Source organism: Grampus griseus, assembly GCF_964374135.1.
Source record: "Grampus griseus genome assembly, chromosome: 1".
NCBI lineage: Eukaryota > Metazoa > Chordata > Mammalia > Artiodactyla > Delphinidae > Grampus > Grampus griseus.
In genome coordinates, this window is record NC_139017.1 from 105066363 (window position 1) to 105085050 (window position 18688).

An 18688-nucleotide genomic window follows, 5' to 3' on the forward strand; every position below is an offset into this window, starting at 1 on the left:
GTTGGGGGATGAAGCTGAATGTTCCATGTCTCTAATAGCATGGTTGGTTCTTTTAAGTATGCGTTTAGGTGGGTATGTACTTTATGTATCATAGGGCTTGGTATATTCTAGGCCTTCAGTGTGTAGTAACAATAACTTGAATTTTATTATTATTATTGAAGTAAAATTATAGAGAGTGATAATAGCCTGTGTTTCACTACAAACCTCATCAGAGATTTGAGGGAATGATGGAGGGAAGCCTCTGTAGTCTGCTAATTCTAGGTTAGCTTTCGTCTCATGGAAAGTACAGAATTCTTACCAAGTCCAACGTTGACAAGTGCTTGTATGACTCTGAGTTAGGGAATGACTTTATAATCTTATTTCTACTAGGAATCACTTCTAGGTTAGCAGGTTGCCATGGCATCTGGACCCAACATGATGGACCCCATTTGTCTGGTGGAAAATGACAATGACCTGCTGTCAGTGAACCAGGAAGCTCTACAGATTCTTGAGAAGATTTCACAGCCATTGGTGGTGGTGGCCATTGTAGGACTGTATCGTACAGGCAAATCCTACTTGATGAACCGTCTTAAAGGACAGAACAATGGTGAATGTTATACTTGGTCAGGATCCATTTGTTTGACTCTAGCTGATATCTCAGCCTCTTAATTTTCTTCCCTGGTCATGTGAAGGGAGAACCAAATTCCTCTCAATAAGCCACCGTTTCACTTCTAATTCTCACCACTAAATCACTACCTTATTGTGATCTGTTATCATATTTTTTGTTTTATTCCTATAAAGCAATATTTCTCCTATGTATGCAAAAAATCCTACCTTCTTCTACCTGCTTAAGTACTGGGCTCTTGCAATTGTGTCTTCTCTCTCTCTCGAAACACATTTTGCTTTTCTATGGGATATTCTCATCAACATATAAAGATGTTTCATTATGTATTATCTTAAAAACCCTTCCTGGACTTCATATCCTATTGTGGCTAATACCTCTTACCCTTTTCAAAAATTATTTTGTCTGGCAAAAAGTATAATCTCAATTTCTTTTTTCCACTTTTTTACCTGCCCATATTTTACTGCAATCCACTTCTCTCTGTCTCTGAACCTCACCATTCCTTCAAAATACTCTTCTTATGGTTACCTGAGACCTCTGTTTTGTCTGATTCATGGATACCTCTTTGTCTCCTTGTTGATCCCTTGCTTGGCGTCATTCTCACAATTAATATCCCCTCCTCCTTGAAATAGGTGACAGACAAAGTAGGACATTCTTGAGGAAATAGAGAAAGCACCATGTTGTATGCTGGGGTACTTAAACTCCAGTAAGTCTGACTTTGTAGCCCCTGGGCTGCTTAGATTATCTGCTGTAACTGAATGTTGCTTTCTCCCCTCCCCTTGCAGGTTTCCCTCTGGGCTCTACAGTGCAGTCTAAAACAAAGGGCATCTGGATGTGGTGTGTGCCTCACCCTTCCAAGTCAGACCATACCCTGGTCCTTCTGGACACAGAGGGCCTGGGCGATGTGGAAAAGGTAAGGCAGAAAATCACAGATAAATCCTTTTTATTCTGGATTTTCTCCTTATTGCTTGATGATCATACACATTTAACTGCTGTTGTCTATTTGTAAAGTCTAGAAATCACCTATAGTAAAGGAGGCAGACTATGGTTTGTTTGAATCTCACTTCTAGGTAAGGTATCATGGTATGTTAGATAAAATCTTTTATTTCTTGGCACTGTGTGGATGACTTGATTACATTTAATAAATAATTGTTGAACAACTGAATTCTAGACCTTTGGACTTAGTACTGTAGATATCACTGACCAAAATAAAGGTCCTGTCCTCAAAGAGTCTTTAGTCCAGTTGACAAGGCCGCACATATGCAGTCGGGTTTAATAAAGTATGATTGGTAAAGAAGCAGGTTGGAGAGAGGAAGAAGTGCTGCGTTGCAATCTCCAACTTCTGTCAATTCCATGTGAGCTCTAGATTGAAAGGTCCTTTTGAGTTATCCTGAGCTGGGACAAGGGTGCTGATAAATTATTGGAAGCCTGCTCTGGAAGCCTTTCTAATTAAGAGGCCTGACACCTGAAGACTGTCTTTCACCAGCACTCCCAACAGCTGGGGGACTAAGTCCTTCAGTCTTGAAACGTGATCCAGGCAGCACCTCACAGTTTCCATAATTGACAGTTAAGTGTAAGGATGCCTTGGTAAGAAAGTGGAGAAACATCAACCTGGGAGTGAGGAAAGTTTTCTGATTCACCTTCTTAGCTACCAGATGAAGAATGTATTTGAGGGTTAGAGTTAAGAGATGGGTTTATATTTTCTATGATGAAGTTCATCAACTACTCACAGAGCATTGTAGAATGCTGTAAGATACCTCTGAATGTGCTGTTTCTATAAAGGCATGTGTTTGTCCTACAAGAAACATTTTAAGATGGATTTTTGGTATTTTAGCTTTCTACTAATGGATGAAATAAATTACTTTTTTTCCACTTACTTTGAGACTTATTTGGAAGTAGTATCTAAATTTCTATAGCTTTCTATTTCTTCCCAAAGGAGAATTAGAAATTCTGTATTTATTTAAAATCATATATCAAGCAATGATATAGTCTTGTTGTTGAAATAATTTATTGTTTGTCATAAATACCACTTCTTCTTATCCTAATTGATTATTTTTAAAAATTGCATTTTGGGGAAATAAAGTGATGAATAGATTATTTCCCCCCAAACTCCAATATAGACTGTTCTTGACATGAATCACAGTTTTTGCATTTGTTCTAGGGAATAGCTTCACAACCGTTATAGTAGAAATGATCTCTGGATTTATGCTATTACTTAGACAGTGCTATGATTTATACAAACAAATTAGCCTGGCCTTTAAAGTCCTTCATCAGGCTGCACTAGAGCTCAAATGTACTTCTCCACTCAACCTCTGCTCCAGTCAAATGAAATGACTCTATTTTCATTACAAGACCCCTGTATTCTCCCATGTCTAATTTTGCTTCTGTGAGTGTTTCTATCTATGGGACCACCTTCATTTCTTCAATTCCACATTCAACCAATCCTTTAATACTCAGTTCAAGACTTTGAGGAGGCTTTCATATCATAGATTCTTTCTCCAGCTTTCATAGCTCTATTCTTCCTTGACAAATTTTAATTTAATATTATAGCTATAAGTTCAACTGCTTATATACACTACTAAGATGTAAGCTTTTTATAGGTATTGTCATCTTTGTTACATTTATTGTTATGGATGTTTGTCACTGCTTTGAAATAGGCATCTTGAAAGGAATAATTGTCATTTTTAACATGGCTTTTTGAAATCTAAGAAACAGTAGGGAGCATTCAGTAACTACTTGCAGATATTTACTGATTGGATATAATTTAAATACCCAGTTATGCCAACTGTGGTATATTTTATATGGGCTATGATTAATAAATATTTGTAGAATAAATAAGTGCTAACAGTCATCATTGAATACATAATTACACACCAAGTACTGTACTCGATTTTATGTATATGTTATTTTACTTCATCCAATTGAGGGGAAAAAAAGCACTATGAAGATAAGAAGGATTTTATATATGAAAAAATTGGAAACATAAAAATGTCTTTGTAATTGTCAAAGCTGTTATCTGTATTTATGTTTCTCTTCAAACAATTTCTTTGCATGGTGAGTATGTCAGCTGAAATAATAAATGAAAATATGATAGAATAAGTGTATGAATGAATTTCTAATTTAGGAGTAAACTCCTAAGTCTTGTGTTCAAATGTGCTTTCTAGGGTGACCCTAAGAATGACTCGTGGATCTTTGCCCTGACTGTGCTTCTATGTAGCAGCTTTGTCTACAACAGCATGAACACCATCAACCACCAGGCCCTGGAACAACTGCAGTATCCTTCCAGGAACTGAACCACCAAGTTTCATTGAGTTTTTGGGAATGGAGATAGAGTCAGTTTCTCCTTCCCTGTTATTTAGCTGCCTTTAGTGGAGTGGAGGGGACTCACGGCAAAAGAGAGTGATTATAATACTTTTTAATTAGGGAAATGTGGGAATTGTGTGTAGGGGTTTTCTTTTCCTTGACCAAGTTCCTAGTTATGTGACAGAGCTCACAGAACTCATCAGGGCCAAGTCCTCTTCAAGATCTGGTGTACTAGAAGATTCCACAGAGTTTGTGAGTTTCTTTCCAGACTTTATCTGGACTGTACGGGATTTCACCCTGGAACTGATGTTAAACGGTCACCCTATCACAGAAGATGAGTACCTGGAGAATGCCTTGAAGCTGATTCCAGGTATCAGAGCATGGTCTGGACAGTGGATGGTCCAATAGAGGGTGGGATCTACTACACACCGTCCACCATCTCTGGGGCTGCATTTGTATTTGAGACTCGATCAAAGTCTGTAGAAACTGTGGCTGGAAAGCGGATTGCAAAGCTCTAGGGACTAGAGTCTAAGTTCTCTTAAGAAAAGTAAAGTGTAAGGTAAAGTGAAATTATTCAAAACCAATTTGTTTTTCATACCATTTTTAACTTAGCATCCAGATTACAATGGGTGCTAATTCTTCTAAAGACCAGACACTTGAGTTCCCTATTTTGGCTTCTGCTTTTTTTGTTGAGGAAAAAAACTGACAAGATACTTGTTAGACATGAAATTAAAATGAAAAGTCAATCTAATGAAAAAAAAAGTGCATTTCACATAGCTAGGTATTATTTTTCTCAAAGAGGGAACTTTCTAATCCTGTATAGTATATCATCTACAAAATGACTTCATGTTCTAAGTAATCCTGAAGAAGTGTGTGTCTTTTCAATCTATGCCTTTTCAATATTTGCAATAATTTTTAGAACATTCATTTTACATTCCATATCACAGCTTTCTCCTAATTCCCATATATTTACCCGTGCTTTAATTACAAATTAATAAATTATTTTAATGGGTTACATTTACCGTGGGTATATCTGACGAAATCTTGAAAGATATAACAATTCTGATTTATTCCTTTTTGTTTTCATTTTTCTGTTTATGCTTTCTTTAAATATTTATTGAGAAATTGGCTAGGGGGGAGAAGACAACTGTCAGCTCAAACATAATCCTTTATGTCAAAGAGGTTATTGATTAGTGGTGACATCTTAAAATTACATTTTAGGTACATTTACCCTTCAGTGTTTTTTACTAAAAATTAGCTAACTCTGTACCAATTATTTTTTAGCATCAAAATCATTTCACCTAAATAATCTGGTGTCATTCCTAATATTCCTGATATTGTTCAGTATCCCTTTTTTGTGGCTCTTCTTTTTAGTCCCACAGCTCAATTCCTACATGAGATTAAGTAGAGCAAAAAGTTACACTTGACCTTTCATTCTTTTAGCCATTAGTTCAGTAAACATCTAATAGACAACTACTCTACCATGTGCAGGTCTGGGGATACCAGCCATAGGTTTCTTTTACTGGATCAGAAGTCTCCCCAAATTTCTCTCCAGAATTACATCATTGGTATAAGTTTGATATGCATAGAAGTACTGAATGTCTATGTTAAAGGAGTTATAAACATAGAAGACAGCAAAGATACACAAATCCCTGTCATAAAAACCATTAGCTCCCTTGTCCCAAGACTCTTCCCAGTCTAATCTCTGTTTTTCTGTCCCTCAGGCAAGAATCCCAAAGCCCAAACATCAAATCTACCCAGAGAGTGTATCAGGCATTTCTTTCCAACACGGAAATGTTTTGTCTTTGACCGGCCAACAAATGACAAAGAACTTCTAGCTGATATTGAGAATGTGTCTGAAGACCAACTGGATCCTAAATTCCTGGAACAAACAAACAATTTCTGTTCTTACATCTTCACCAATGCAAAAACCAAGACCCTCAGAGAGGGAATCACAGTCACTGGGAACCGTGAGACTCTTTTTCCCATTTCCGTGGGACCACTGAATATTTTATATATGTGTTTTTCAGTAGTTTTGTGTGATTCCGTATAGAATTTAGGTTTTACAGACATTCATACTCCATGAAGAAATGTGTATATTTTATACTTATCTTACTTTCGGAGATTTAAAAATCTCTCCCCCAAATTGCAAGTTTTGTCACTGAAATCTGTGGCTTCCACTGATCTGAAAAATTCCTACACTAAGAAAAAAATTCACTATCTGGGTATAAAAACAAAATTCCATTTTCTCAGGGGAAGTCTTGTATAGTAAGTGTTCTTCACAAGGAGAATACAAAAAATATTTTGGGAGTTTACAGTGGTCCAAAAATAAATATTAGCCCATAAATCACTGAAAAATCCATTCAAAGCCCCAGAATTGGGAATAAATATAATCTGATATAATCTGATATACCCTGTCTCATCTAATACCTCTGTAATCTATCTTGCTTTCAATATTTCAGATATCCCCTAGTATTTTACATACAGGTAAATTTTTAACTTTTTTCAGCCCTGTGGGCTGGAAAACCATAAAAATGAAGAGTCAGTAGGGAAATGAAGGTAGGGATAGTAGAAGGGGGAAGTGGTATGTGTGTGTGTGTGTGTGTGTGTGTGTGTGTGTGTGTGTGTGAGAGAGACCTTAGAAATGTAGCCTCAGAATCCTGGTGCCTATTGACTGATAACTTAATATTTATCCCTTAAATGTCCTGGCTTATTCAGGTCTGAGGACTCTGGTTGTGACCTATGTGGATACCATCAATACTGGAGCTGTACCTTGTTTGGAGAACGCAGTGACAACTCTGGCCCAGCTGGAGAACTCAGCGGCCGTGCAGAAGGCAGCCGACCACTACAGTGAGCAGATGGCCCAGCAACTGAGGCTCCCCACGGACACGCTCCAGGAACTTCTGGAGGTGCACGCAGCCTGTGAGAGGGAAGCCATTGCAATCTTCATGGAGTGCTCCTTCAAGGATGAAAATCAGGAATTCCAGAAGAATCTTGTGGTAATTTCTCTTAGTATTTACTATTTGTCCCCTTCTCTTGAAGAAGGGGAGAATATGACAGAATGAAGAGGCATCTGTCAAAAGCCTAGCAGAGCCTTTATTGAACCCATGGCTCATCCCTCTCTCAAGGATAAAGTAGTCTGTGTTCCCATCAGGGATATAGGGCTTCAAAGGACTACATTTTCTTCTTTTTTCTGCCAAGCCTCAGGCAGTTTATCTGGAAATGTCTCTCAACTCTGATGTAAAATCAGTATAGATATCTTCATAAAGTAAATACTTCTGTGGATTCCAAGGCTGTCCAGAGCATCCAAAAGTCATTCTGAAGCTGGTTTCTCTTCCTGTGAACACATTCCCATGACCAGCACCCAAAATTTCTCTTATCAGCCCTTCATTCCAGGCCATTTTCAACTTAGGTTGCTCCTTGTATCATTGAATATAGAATCACTGAATGTTGCAGCTGCAAGGAACCACAGAGATTAGATAATGTGCCTCCAACATTTCAGATGAAGAGCCTGAAGGGAGGCTTAGAAACTTTCCTGTGGTCTTACAGAGAGTTTTCAAGATTGTGAGTAGATCAGATCTTGTGATTGCTGTTTTATTCCCTGTACTCCAACAGAATGCTTTTCTCCTGAGGACCACAGTCACACCAGTCCTTCTACCAGATTCCTTGGAAACGTATCTCCTCTGTTCCTTGCTTCTGGTGACATCTCTCTACATTTCCCTTGCAGGAAATCATAAAGGATAAGAAGGAGGGTTTCTTGCTGCAGAATGAACAGGCATCTGTCAAATACTGCCAGGCTAAACTTCAGGAGCTTTCCAAGGCCCTAATGGAAAATATTTCAGCAGGCACTTTTTCTGTTCCTGGAGGTCATGAACTCTACAGGAAAGCAAAGGGAATGGTTGAAAACGAGTATTGCCAAGTGCCCAGGAAAGGAGTGAAGGTGAGGAATAAGGGGAGCATGGGAGTCTACAGAATAGAGACAAGGGGGGTTCCTGAAAATCTGAGAGCACAGCACCAGGTGTGGGTAATGAGAGAGCATGGGCATATCATGACAGTTTTAGCTCTTGAGGTCCATACAATGTTCTTTATTCCTGAGGAGAAATGTCCATTCCCCCAAAATGACTATGGATTTCTAAAGTTCACGAGACAGAACAGAAATTGTTCATTTCTTCATCCAACAACATGCTTTTTGATGTGCCAAGTGCAGACGATCTACAAATCAGAGTATTTGTACTCAAGCTGATCACAAGAGAGGAAGTCCAATACACAGACAATTGCATACAAAGTTATAACTCTTGTGAACCTGTGAAAATGGGCTACAAAGGTGATAGTAACAAATGTAATAATAAAAAAGTAATAATGATAGTAAGAATGCAGCTGACATATTTTGAACTGTTATTGCCTAGAGCCATAATGCTAAGCTCTTTCGCTAGACTCTTTAATCCTTCAAATAACATTAAGAAGCATCTACGCTTATTGTCAACATTTTAAAGATCTGAACGGAGAGGCTTAGCAAGTTAAACTAACTTGCCTAAAGTTACAGACAGCAAGTAGCAGAGGAAAACAGCAGCACATTTTAGAGGCAGTATTTCACATTGGGAAGAGCAATACAGGAAAGCACCAGACATCCTGGGTTTGTAGAACTGAACATAGTTCTGACTGGCTGGGATCTGGAGTGGGTAGAAGGAAGTACCATGGGGCTAGATGCTGGAGGAAGACAGGTCACTGTAAGGAGCTTAGGCTTGTTGTAGTGAACCACTGTAGAATTTTAAACATGAAGCAAAAATTACATGGACATACTTGTTTTTGCAGCACTAATCTCCTCAATGGAATTTTAAGTTCTGTGCTCCTTCTTGGTTCCTCAGGCAAACGAAGTCCTCCAGAACTTTCTGCTGTCACAGGTGGCAATAGAGAAATCCATCCTGCAGGCAGATAAAGCCCTCAGTGATGGGGAGAAGGCTGTAGTAGGTACGGAGTAGGGCTCTGGCAGTCCCGCAGTTCCCTCTGACAGGTGTGAGAGCAAAACCTTCCTGATAAGGAAGAAGGAGCCTCTTCTCCATCTGTGGGATAGCTCTGCTACATCCAAAAACAGCAAGGGGAGTTGTGGTTGGACATGGTTAGATGTCAGCCAGACAGAGCCTCTCCCATCACATTCTGAAATGTGCTCTTGGTGGTGTGGACACGGGGGGCGGATTTCAGAGATTTTCTACCTCCCTTTCCAATTTTATTTGGTCTCTGAGGTCAGGAGGGTAGAGATCAGTCCTTACCTTATTTTCATCCCTCTCTAAAACCTTCTTGGGGCAGAGGAGCAGGCCAGGAGGGAGACAGCTGAGAGGGAACAGGAGCTGCTGAAACAGAAACTGCAGGAGCTGGAGCAGCAGACGGCAGCACGACAGAGGAGTCTCCAGGAAAACATAGCCCAGCTGACAGAGAAGCTGGCGAGGAGAAGAGAAAAGCAACTGAGAGAGCACAATATGATGTTGGAGCATAAGCTGAAGGTAGGTCAGGCTGTGGCCTTAGTAGTGCTTGACGGTCATTACCCTTGTACATCAGGAAGGGGTGGGCGAAGGTTACAGCAAGACTAGGGAGGGAAGCACCGCTGCCATTTACTGCTTGTGATATATTAAAACCCTGAAGCCTTTGACTCCTTCCAAAAAGGCTTTGTATAAGTAGACTCTGGAGAGTTGAGCATGATTATGGCCCCTCCAGTCCCCTGGAGAATATAAATAGTGTTTGGATATCCATTTTGAGAATTTTTAAATGATCTCATGAGGCTTCATTAAACAGATATTCCAACCACATATATTTGATATGAGCAGCAACTGGCTTGCTTTACCAGGATCATTGCCGATTACCAGGAACCTTGCTACCACCCAGAGACCCTGAGGTAGATCTATGCTGTCATAAAACTATTGGAAATGTCCAGACTTAAAAACATAGAGAGGCAACGGCTTCTAAACTTGCTGCCTTGTCTCCAGGTGTGGATAGATACCCAAGCTATCATGTGACATAGAGGGAATTTTCTCACTGTCCATCTGGATGTGTTTATAACAGATTTCTATGATTTGGGTGACTGCACCATCTTGAGTGGGACTGAGAATCAGTGCAATCAGACCAAGGTTACCTCTCGCCTCTCATTTTTTGGCTGGAACATATATTTGTCCTCATGTCAGGCTTAGCTTTTTGGCAAAACCCAATGGTATGTGAATATTAGTAAGGCTGTAAACTATACTTTCTCTTAGTGTTTAGGTCCAAACCAGTAGATATTCTGTGTTACAAAATTCTCCTTTCATGACTGAGTAAGAAAGAACAATTTTAGCAGTGAAACAAAGATAATTTGCAAAGTTTTAAAGTTTGACAAAATGTAATCCTTGAAAAAAAATGGGGATTTAAAAAGTTTTACTTCCCTTCTCTCACTTTTTTTTTTTTTTTAGGTCCAGGAAGCTCTGCTTAAAGAAGGATTTAGAAAGAAATCTGAGGAGATGAATGCAGAGATCAATCATTTGAAAAATATGATTGATAATGCTAAAGATGATGATACTCCTTGGCTGGCAGTAGCCTTGGACAAATTTGGCAAAGAGATCTCTTCACTATTGTGCGCTCCAGGCAAACTTCTTGGTCATATTGTGAGTGGTGTGAGCTCCCTATTTAAAACGAAGTAGCTCTTCTTTTAAAGAAATTTTAGATACACAATATATGTACATGCTCTGGCCTATGTTTGGTGTGAATGCTTTTCACTTTCATTCAGCAAATCTTTAAATATAAAAAGTGGTTACTAGAAAATATCAATGCCTGGCCCACATTAGATAGAATAAATGCACTTTGATATAGCATGTTCACTTTTAGGAAATATATGTGTGCAAAATCATATATATGTATATATACATACATACATACAAGAGGCCCGTTGAGGCATCCCTTTTAATGGCAAAAGATTGGAAACTACTTAAATGTCCATCTATATAAATTGGTAATATACATTTTCCATGTACATATACTGGAATACTATGTAGCCAGTAAAAAAATTGATAGTGGAGGTTTATATGTATAAATATAGAACAACCTTGAAGATATATAGTAGAGTGAAAAAAATGAGGTACAAAACAGTTTGTATAATCTGTTCACCATAAAAAATGCAATTCTTATGTGCACTCATATATATGTACACATAGAACGCCTCTGGAAGATTCATTAGAAAGTGGTATCATTGGTTCCTTCTGGGGAGAACAGCTTGGCATTCGTGATGGAAGGGACACACACTTTTCATTATATCCTCTATCTTCTCAATTTTGTAAAGAAAGCTTGTATTATCATTTCTCAAATGACAAAGAAAACATAAAGTATAATACTAAAAATGATAATAAATGGAATGTGAAATTGACTATTAGATGATGAAATTGCTCATTGCTTCTAGAAATGACATCAGTCTGTTCAAAGAGTTGGATCAGAATACTAGAAAGCATAAAATTTGCATCCTAATCTTGTTTTCACTTTGGCTGTGTTTTTAATCCCTTATATTTCTTCAAAAAGAAGGTATAGGGCTTCCCTGGTGGCGGTGGTGGAGAGTCCACCTGCCGATGCAGGGGACAGGGGTTCGTGCCCCGGTCCGGGAAGATCCCACATGTCGCGGAGCGGCTGGGCCCGTGAGCCATGGCCGCTGAGCCTGAGCGTCCGGAGCCTGTGCTCCGCAACGGGAGAGGCCACAACAGTGAGAGGCCCATGTACCGCAAAAAACAAAAAACAAAAAAAACAAAAAACAAACAAAAAAAGGAGGTATAAACTTTGCTGTTACCCCTTGAAATCTCAGCTAGAGGAGAATGCAGCTGACATATTTTGAACTGTTATTGCCTAGAGCCATAATGCTAAGCTCTTTCGCTAGACTCTTTAATCCTTCAAATAACATTAAGAAGCATCTACGCTTATTGTCAACATTTTAAAGATCTGAACGGAGAGGCTTAGCAAGTTAAACTAACTTGCCTAAAGTTACAGACAGCAAGTAGCAGAGGAAAACAGCAGCACATTTTAGAGGCAGTATTTCACATTGGGAAGAGCAATACAGGAAAGCACCAGACATCCTGGGTTTGTAGAACTGAACATAGTTCTGACTGGCTGGGATCTGGAGTGGGTAGAAGGAAGTACCATGGGGCTAGATGCTGGAGGAAGACAGGTCACTGTAAGGAGCTTAGGCTTGTTGTAGTGAACCACTGTAGAATTTTAAACATGAAGCAAAAATTACATGGACATACTTGTTTTTGCAGCACTAATCTCCTCAATGGAATTTTAAGTTCTGTGCTCCTTCTTGGTTCCTCAGGCAAACGAAGTCCTCCAGAACTTTCTGCTGTCACAGGTGGCAATAGAGAAATCCATCCTGCAGGCAGATAAAGCCCTCAGTGATGGGGAGAAGGCTGTAGTAGGTACGGAGTAGGGCTCTGGCAGTCCCGCAGTTCCCTCTGACAGGTGTGAGAGCAAAACCTTCCTGATAAGGAAGAAGGAGCCTCTTCTCCATCTGTGGGATAGCTCTGCTACATCCAAAAACAGCAAGGGGAGTTGTGGTTGGACATGGTTAGATGTCAGCCAGACAGAGCCTCTCCCATCACATTCTGAAATGTGCTCTTGGTGGTGTGGACACGGGGGGCGGATTTCAGAGATTTTCTACCTCCCTTTCCAATTTTATTTGGTCTCTGAGGTCAGGAGGGTAGAGATCAGTCCTTACCTTATTTTCATCCCTCTCTAAAACCTTCTTGGGGCAGAGGAGCAGGCCAGGAGGGAGACAGCTGAGAGGGAACAGGAGCTGCTGAAACAGAAACTGCAGGAGCTGGAGCAGCAGACGGCAGCACGACAGAGGAGTCTCCAGGAAAACATAGCCCAGCTGACAGAGAAGCTGGCGAGGAGAAGAGAAAAGCAACTGAGAGAGCACAATATGATGTTGGAGCATAAGCTGAAGGTAGGTCAGGCTGTGGCCTTAGTAGTGCTTGACGGTCATTACCCTTGTACATCAGGAAGGGGTGGGCGAAGGTTACAGCAAGACTAGGGAGGGAAGCACCGCTGCCATTTACTGCTTGTGATATATTAAAACCCTGAAGCCTTTGACTCCTTCCAAAAAGGCTTTGTATAAGTAGACTCTGGAGAGTTGAGCATGATTATGGCCCCTCCAGTCCCCTGGAGAATATAAATAGTGTTTGGATATCCATTTTGAGAATTTTTAAATGATCTCATGAGGCTTCATTAAACAGATATTCCAACCACATATATTTGATATGAGCAGCAACTGGCTTGCTTTACCAGGATCATTGCCGATTACCAGGAACCTTGCTACCACCCAGAGACCCTGAGGTAGATCTATGCTGTCATAAAACTATTGGAAATGTCCAGACTTAAAAACATAGAGAGGCAACGGCTTCTAAACTTGCTGCCTTGTCTCCAGGTGTGGATAGATACCCAAGCTATCATGTGACATAGAGGGAATTTTCTCACTGTCCATCTGGATGTGTTTATAACAGATTTCTATGATTTGGGTGACTGCACCATCTTGAGTGGGACTGAGAATCAGTGCAATCAGACCAAGGTTACCTCTCGCCTCTCATTTTTTGGCTGGAACATATATTTGTCCTCATGTCAGGCTTAGCTTTTTGGCAAAACCCAATGGTATGTGAATATTAGTAAGGCTGTAAACTATACTTTCTCTTAGTGTTTAGGTCCAAACCAGTAGATATTCTGTGTTACAAAATTCTCCTTTCATGACTGAGTAAGAAAGAACAATTTTAGCAGTGAAACAAAGATAATTTGCAAAGTTTTAAACTTTGACAAAATGTAATCCTTGAAAAAAAAATGGGGATTTAAAAAGTTTTACTTCCCTTCTCTCACTTTTTTTTTTTTTTTTTTTTTTTTTTTTTTGCGGTACGCGGGCCTCTCACTATTGTGGCCTCTCCCATTGCGGAGCACAGGCTCCAGACGCGCAGGCTCAGCGGCCATGGCTCACGGGCCCAGCCGCTCCGCGGCATGTGGGATCTTCCCGGACCGGGGCACGAACCCGTGTCACCTGCATCGGCAGGCGGACTCTCAACCACTGCGCCACCAGGGAAGCCCCTTTTATTTTTTTTTTTAGGTCCAGGAAGCTCTGCTTAAAGAAGGATTTAGAAAGAAATCTGAGGAGATGAATGCAGAGATAAATCGTTTGAAAAATATGATTGATAATGCTAAAGATGATGATACTCCCTGGCTGGCAGTAGCCTTGGACGAATTTGACAAAGAGATCTCTTCACTATTGTGCACTCCAGGCAAACTTCTTGGTCATATTGTGAGTGGTGTGAGCTCCCTATTTAAAACGAAGTAGCTCTTCTTTTAAAGAAATTATAGATACACAATATATGTACATGCTCTGGCCTATGTTTGGTGTGAATGCTTTTCACTTTCATTCAGCAAATCTTTAAATATAAAAAGTGGTTACTAGAAAATATCAATGCCTGGCCCACATTAGATAGAATAAATGCACTTTGATATAGCATGTTCACTTTTAGGAAATATATGTGTGCAAAATCATATATATGTATATATACATACATACATACAAGAGGCCCGTTGAGGCATCCCTTTTAATGGCAAAAGATTGGAAACTACTTAAATGTCCATCTATATAAATTGGTAATATACATTTTCCATGTACATATACTGGAATACTATGTAGCCAGTAAAAAAAATTGATAGTGGAGGTTTATATGTATAAATATAGAACAACCTTGAAGATATATAGTAGAGTGAAAAAAATGAGGTACAAAACAGTTTGTATAATCTGTTCACCATAAAAAATGCAATTCTTATGTGCACTCATATATATGTACACATAGAACGCCTCTGGAAGATTCATTAGAAAGTGGTATCATTGGTTCCTTCTGGGGAGAACAGCTTGGCATTCGTGATGGAAGGGACACACACTTTTCATTATATCCTCTATCTTCTCAATTTTGTAAAGAAAGCTTGTATTATCATTTCTCAAATGACAAAGAAAACATAAAGTATAATACTAAAAATGATAATAAATGGAATGTGAAATTGACAATTAGATGATGAAATTGCTCATTGCTTCTAGAAATGACATCAGTCTGTTCAATGAGTTGGATCAGAATACTAGAAAGCATAAAATTTGCATCCTAATCTTGTTTTCACTTTGGCTGTGTTTTTAATCCCTTATATTTCTTCAAAAAGAAGGTATAAACTTTCCTGTTACCCCTTGAAATCTCAGCTAGAGGAGAATGCAGCTGACATATTTTGAACTGTTATTGCCTAGAGCCATAATGCTAAGCTCTTTCGCTAGACTCTTTAATCCTTCAAATAACATTAAGAAGCATCTACGCTTACTGTCAACATTTTAAAGATCTGAACGGAGAAGCTTAGCAAGTTAAACTAACTTGCCTAAAGTTACAGACAGCAAGTAGCAGAGGAAAACAGCAGCACATTTTAGAGGCAGTATTTCACGTTGGGAAGAGCAATATAGGAAAGCACCAGACATCCTGGGTTTGTAGAACTGAACATAGTTCTGATTGGCTGGGATCTGGAGTGGGTAGAAGGAAGTACCATGGGGCTAGATACTGGAGGAAGACAGGTCGCTGTAAGGAGCTTAGGCTTGTTGTAGTGAACCACTGTAGAATTTTAAACATGAAGCAAAAATTACATGGACATACTTGTTTTTGCAGCACTAATCTCCTCAATGGAATTTTAAGTTCTGTGCTCCTTCTTGGTTCCTCAGGCAAACGAAGTCCTCCAGAACTTTCTGCTGTCACAGGTGGCAATAGAGAAATCCATCCTGCAGGCAGATAAAGCCCTCAGTGATGGGGAGAAGGCTGTAGTAGGTACGGAGTAGGGCTCTGGCAGTCCCGCAGTTCCCTCTGACAGGTGTGAGAGCAAAACCTTCCTGATAAGGAAGAAGGAGCCTCTTCTCCATCTGTGGGATAGCTCTGCTACATCCAAAAACAGCAAGGGGAGTTGTGGTTGGACATGGTTAGATGTCAGCCAGACAGAGCCTCTCCCATCACATTCTGAAATGTGCTCTTGGTGGTGTGGACACGGGGGGCGGATTTCAGAGATTTTCTACCTCCCTTTCCAATTTTATTTGGTCTCTGAGGTCAGGAGGGTAGAGATCAGTCCTTACCTTATTTTCATCCCTCTCTAAAACCTTCTTGGGGCAGAGGAGCAGGCCAGGAGGGAGACAGCTGAGAGGGAACAGGAGCTGCTGAAACAGAAACTGCAGGAGCTGGAGCAGCAGACGGAAGCACGACAGAGGAGTCTCCAGGAAAACATAGCCCAGCTGACAAAGAAGCTGGCGAGGAGAAGAGAAAAGCAACTGAGAGAGCACAATATGATGTTGGAGCATAAGCTGAAGGTAGGTCAGGCTGTGGCCTTAGTAGTGCTTGACGGTCATTACCCTTGTACATCAGGAAGGGGTGGGCGAAGGTTACAGCAAGACTAGGGAGGGAAGCACTGCTGCCATTTACTGCTTGTGATATATTAAAACCCTGAAGCCTTTGAATCCTTCCAAAAAGCCTTTGAGTTCTACTGTATAAGTAGACTCTGGAGAGTTGAGCATGATTATGGCCCCTCCAGTCCCCTGGAGAATATAAATAGTGTTTGGATATCCATTTTGAGAATTTTTAAATGATCTCATGAGGCTTCATTAAACAGATATTCCAACCACATATATTTGATATGAGCAGCAACTGGCTTGCTTTACCAGGATCATTGCCGATTACCAGGAACCTTGCTACCACCCAGAGACCCTGAGGTAGATCTATGCTGTCATAAAACTATTGGAAATGTCCAGACTTAAAAACATAGAGAGGCAACGGCTTCTAAACTTGCTGCCTTGTCTCCAGGTGTGGATAGATACCCAAGCTATCATGTGACATAGAGGGAATTTTCTCACTGTCCATCTGGATGTGTTTATAACAGATTTCTATGATTTGGGTGACTGCACCATCTTGAGTGGGACTGAGAATCAGTGCAATCAGACCAAGGTTACCTCTCGCCTCTCATTTTTTGGCTGGAACATATATTTGTCCTCATGTCAGGCTTAGCTTTTTGGCAAAACCCAATGGTATGTGAATATTAGTAAGGCTGTAAACTATACTTTCTCTTAGTGTTTAGGTCCAAACCAGTAGATATTCTGTGTTACAAAATTCTCCTTTCATGACTGAGTAAGAAAGAACAATTTTAGCAGTGAAACAAAGATAATTTGCAAAGTTTTAAAGTTTGACAAAATGTAATCCTTGAAAAAAAATGGGGATTTAAAAAGTTTTACTTCCCTTCTCTCACTTTTTTTTTTTTTTTTAGGTCCAGGAAGCTCTGCTTAAAGAAGGATTTAGAAAGAAATCTGAGGAGATGAATGCAGAGATAAATCATTTGAAAAATATGATTGATAATGCTAAAGATGATGATACTCCTTGGCTGGCAGTAGCCTTGGACGAATTTGACAAAGAGATCTCTTCACTATTGTGCACTCCAGGCAAACTTCTTGGTCATATTGTGAGTGGTGTGAGCTCCCTATTTAAAACGAAGTAGCTCTTCTTTTAAAGAAATTATAGATACACTATATATGTACATGCTCTGGCCTATGTTTGGTGTGAATGCTTTTCACTTTCATTCAGCAAATCTTTAAATATAAAAAGTGGTTACTAGAAAATATCAATGCCTGGCCCACATTAGATAGAATAAATGCACTTTGGTATAGCATGTTCACTTTTAGGAAATATATGTGTGCAAAATCATATATATGTATATATACATACATACATACAAGAGGCCCGTTGAGGCATCCCTTTTAATGGCAAAAGATTGGAAACTACTTAAATGTCCATCTATATAAATTGGTAATATACATTTTCCATGTACATATACTGGAATACTATGTAGCCAGTAAAAAAAATTGATAGTGGAGGTTTATATGTATAAATATAGAACAACCTTGAAGATATATAGTAGAGTGAAAAAAATGAGGTACAAAACAGTTTGTATAATCTGTTCACCATAAAAAATGCAATTCTTATGTGCACTCATATATATGTACACATAGAACGCCTCTGGAAGATTCATTAGAAAGTGGTATCATTGGTTCCTTCTGGGGAGAACAGCTTGGCATTCGTGATGGAAGGGACACACACTTTTCATTATATCCTCTATCTTCTCAATTTTGTAAAGAAAGCTTGTATTATCATTTCTCAAATGACAAAGAAAACATAAAGTATAATACTAAAAATGATAATAAATGGAATGTGAAATTGACAATTAGATGATGAAATTGCTCATTGCTTCTAGAACTGACATCAGTCTGTTCAATGAGTTGGATCAGAATACTAGAAAGCATAAAATTTGCATCCTAATCTTGTTTTCACTTTGGCTGTGTTTTTAATCCCTTATATTTCTTCAAAAAGAAGGTATAAACTTTCCTGTTACCCCTTGAAATCTCAGCTAGAGGAGAATGCAGCTGACATATTTTGAACTGTTATTGCCTAGAGCCATAATGCTAAGCTCTTTCGCTAGACTCTTTAATCCTTCAAATAACATTAAGAAGCATCTACGCTTATTGTCAACATTTTAAAGATCTGAACGGAGAGGCTTAGCAAGTTAAACTAACTTGCCTAAAGTTACAGACAGCAAGTAGCAGAGGAAAACAGCAGCACATTTTAGAGGCAGTATTTCACATTGGGAAGAGCAATACAGGAAAGCACCAGACATCCTGGGTTTGTAGAACTGAACATAGTTCTGACTGGCTGGGATCTGGAGTGGGTAGAAGGA

At 39.5% G+C, this 18688-nt stretch overlaps 1 protein-coding gene across 5 annotated transcripts in view; it reads left to right on the top strand.

Moving 5' to 3' along the window:
• The window catches only part of LOC309818343 (guanylate-binding protein 6-like), a 112647-nt gene that overhangs the window by 83341 nt on the left and 10618 nt on the right, over window positions 1–18688 (top strand). For 3 of the 5 annotated variants that reach the window (XM_082648022.1, XM_082648023.1, XM_082648024.1), the window contains exons 15-23: window positions 8770–8872; window positions 9209–9402; window positions 10339–10530; window positions 12216–12318; window positions 12655–12848; window positions 14010–14201; window positions 15648–15750; window positions 16087–16280; window positions 17228–17419. In XM_082648022.1, the coding sequence (XP_082504148.1) occupies window positions 8770–8872; window positions 9209–9402; window positions 10339–10530; window positions 12216–12318; window positions 12655–12848; window positions 14010–14201; window positions 15648–15750; window positions 16087–16280; window positions 17228–17419 (1467 nt within the window). Of the gene's footprint in view, window positions 1–369; window positions 587–1386; window positions 1515–3765; window positions 3876–4077; window positions 4275–5628; window positions 5875–6622; window positions 6904–7631; window positions 7845–8769; window positions 8873–9208; window positions 9403–10338; window positions 10531–12215; window positions 12319–12654; window positions 12849–14009; window positions 14202–15647; window positions 15751–16086; window positions 16281–17227; window positions 17420–18688 lie in introns of those variants that run through there. The other 2 variants (XM_082648026.1, XM_082648025.1) reach the window with 2 other exon arrangements.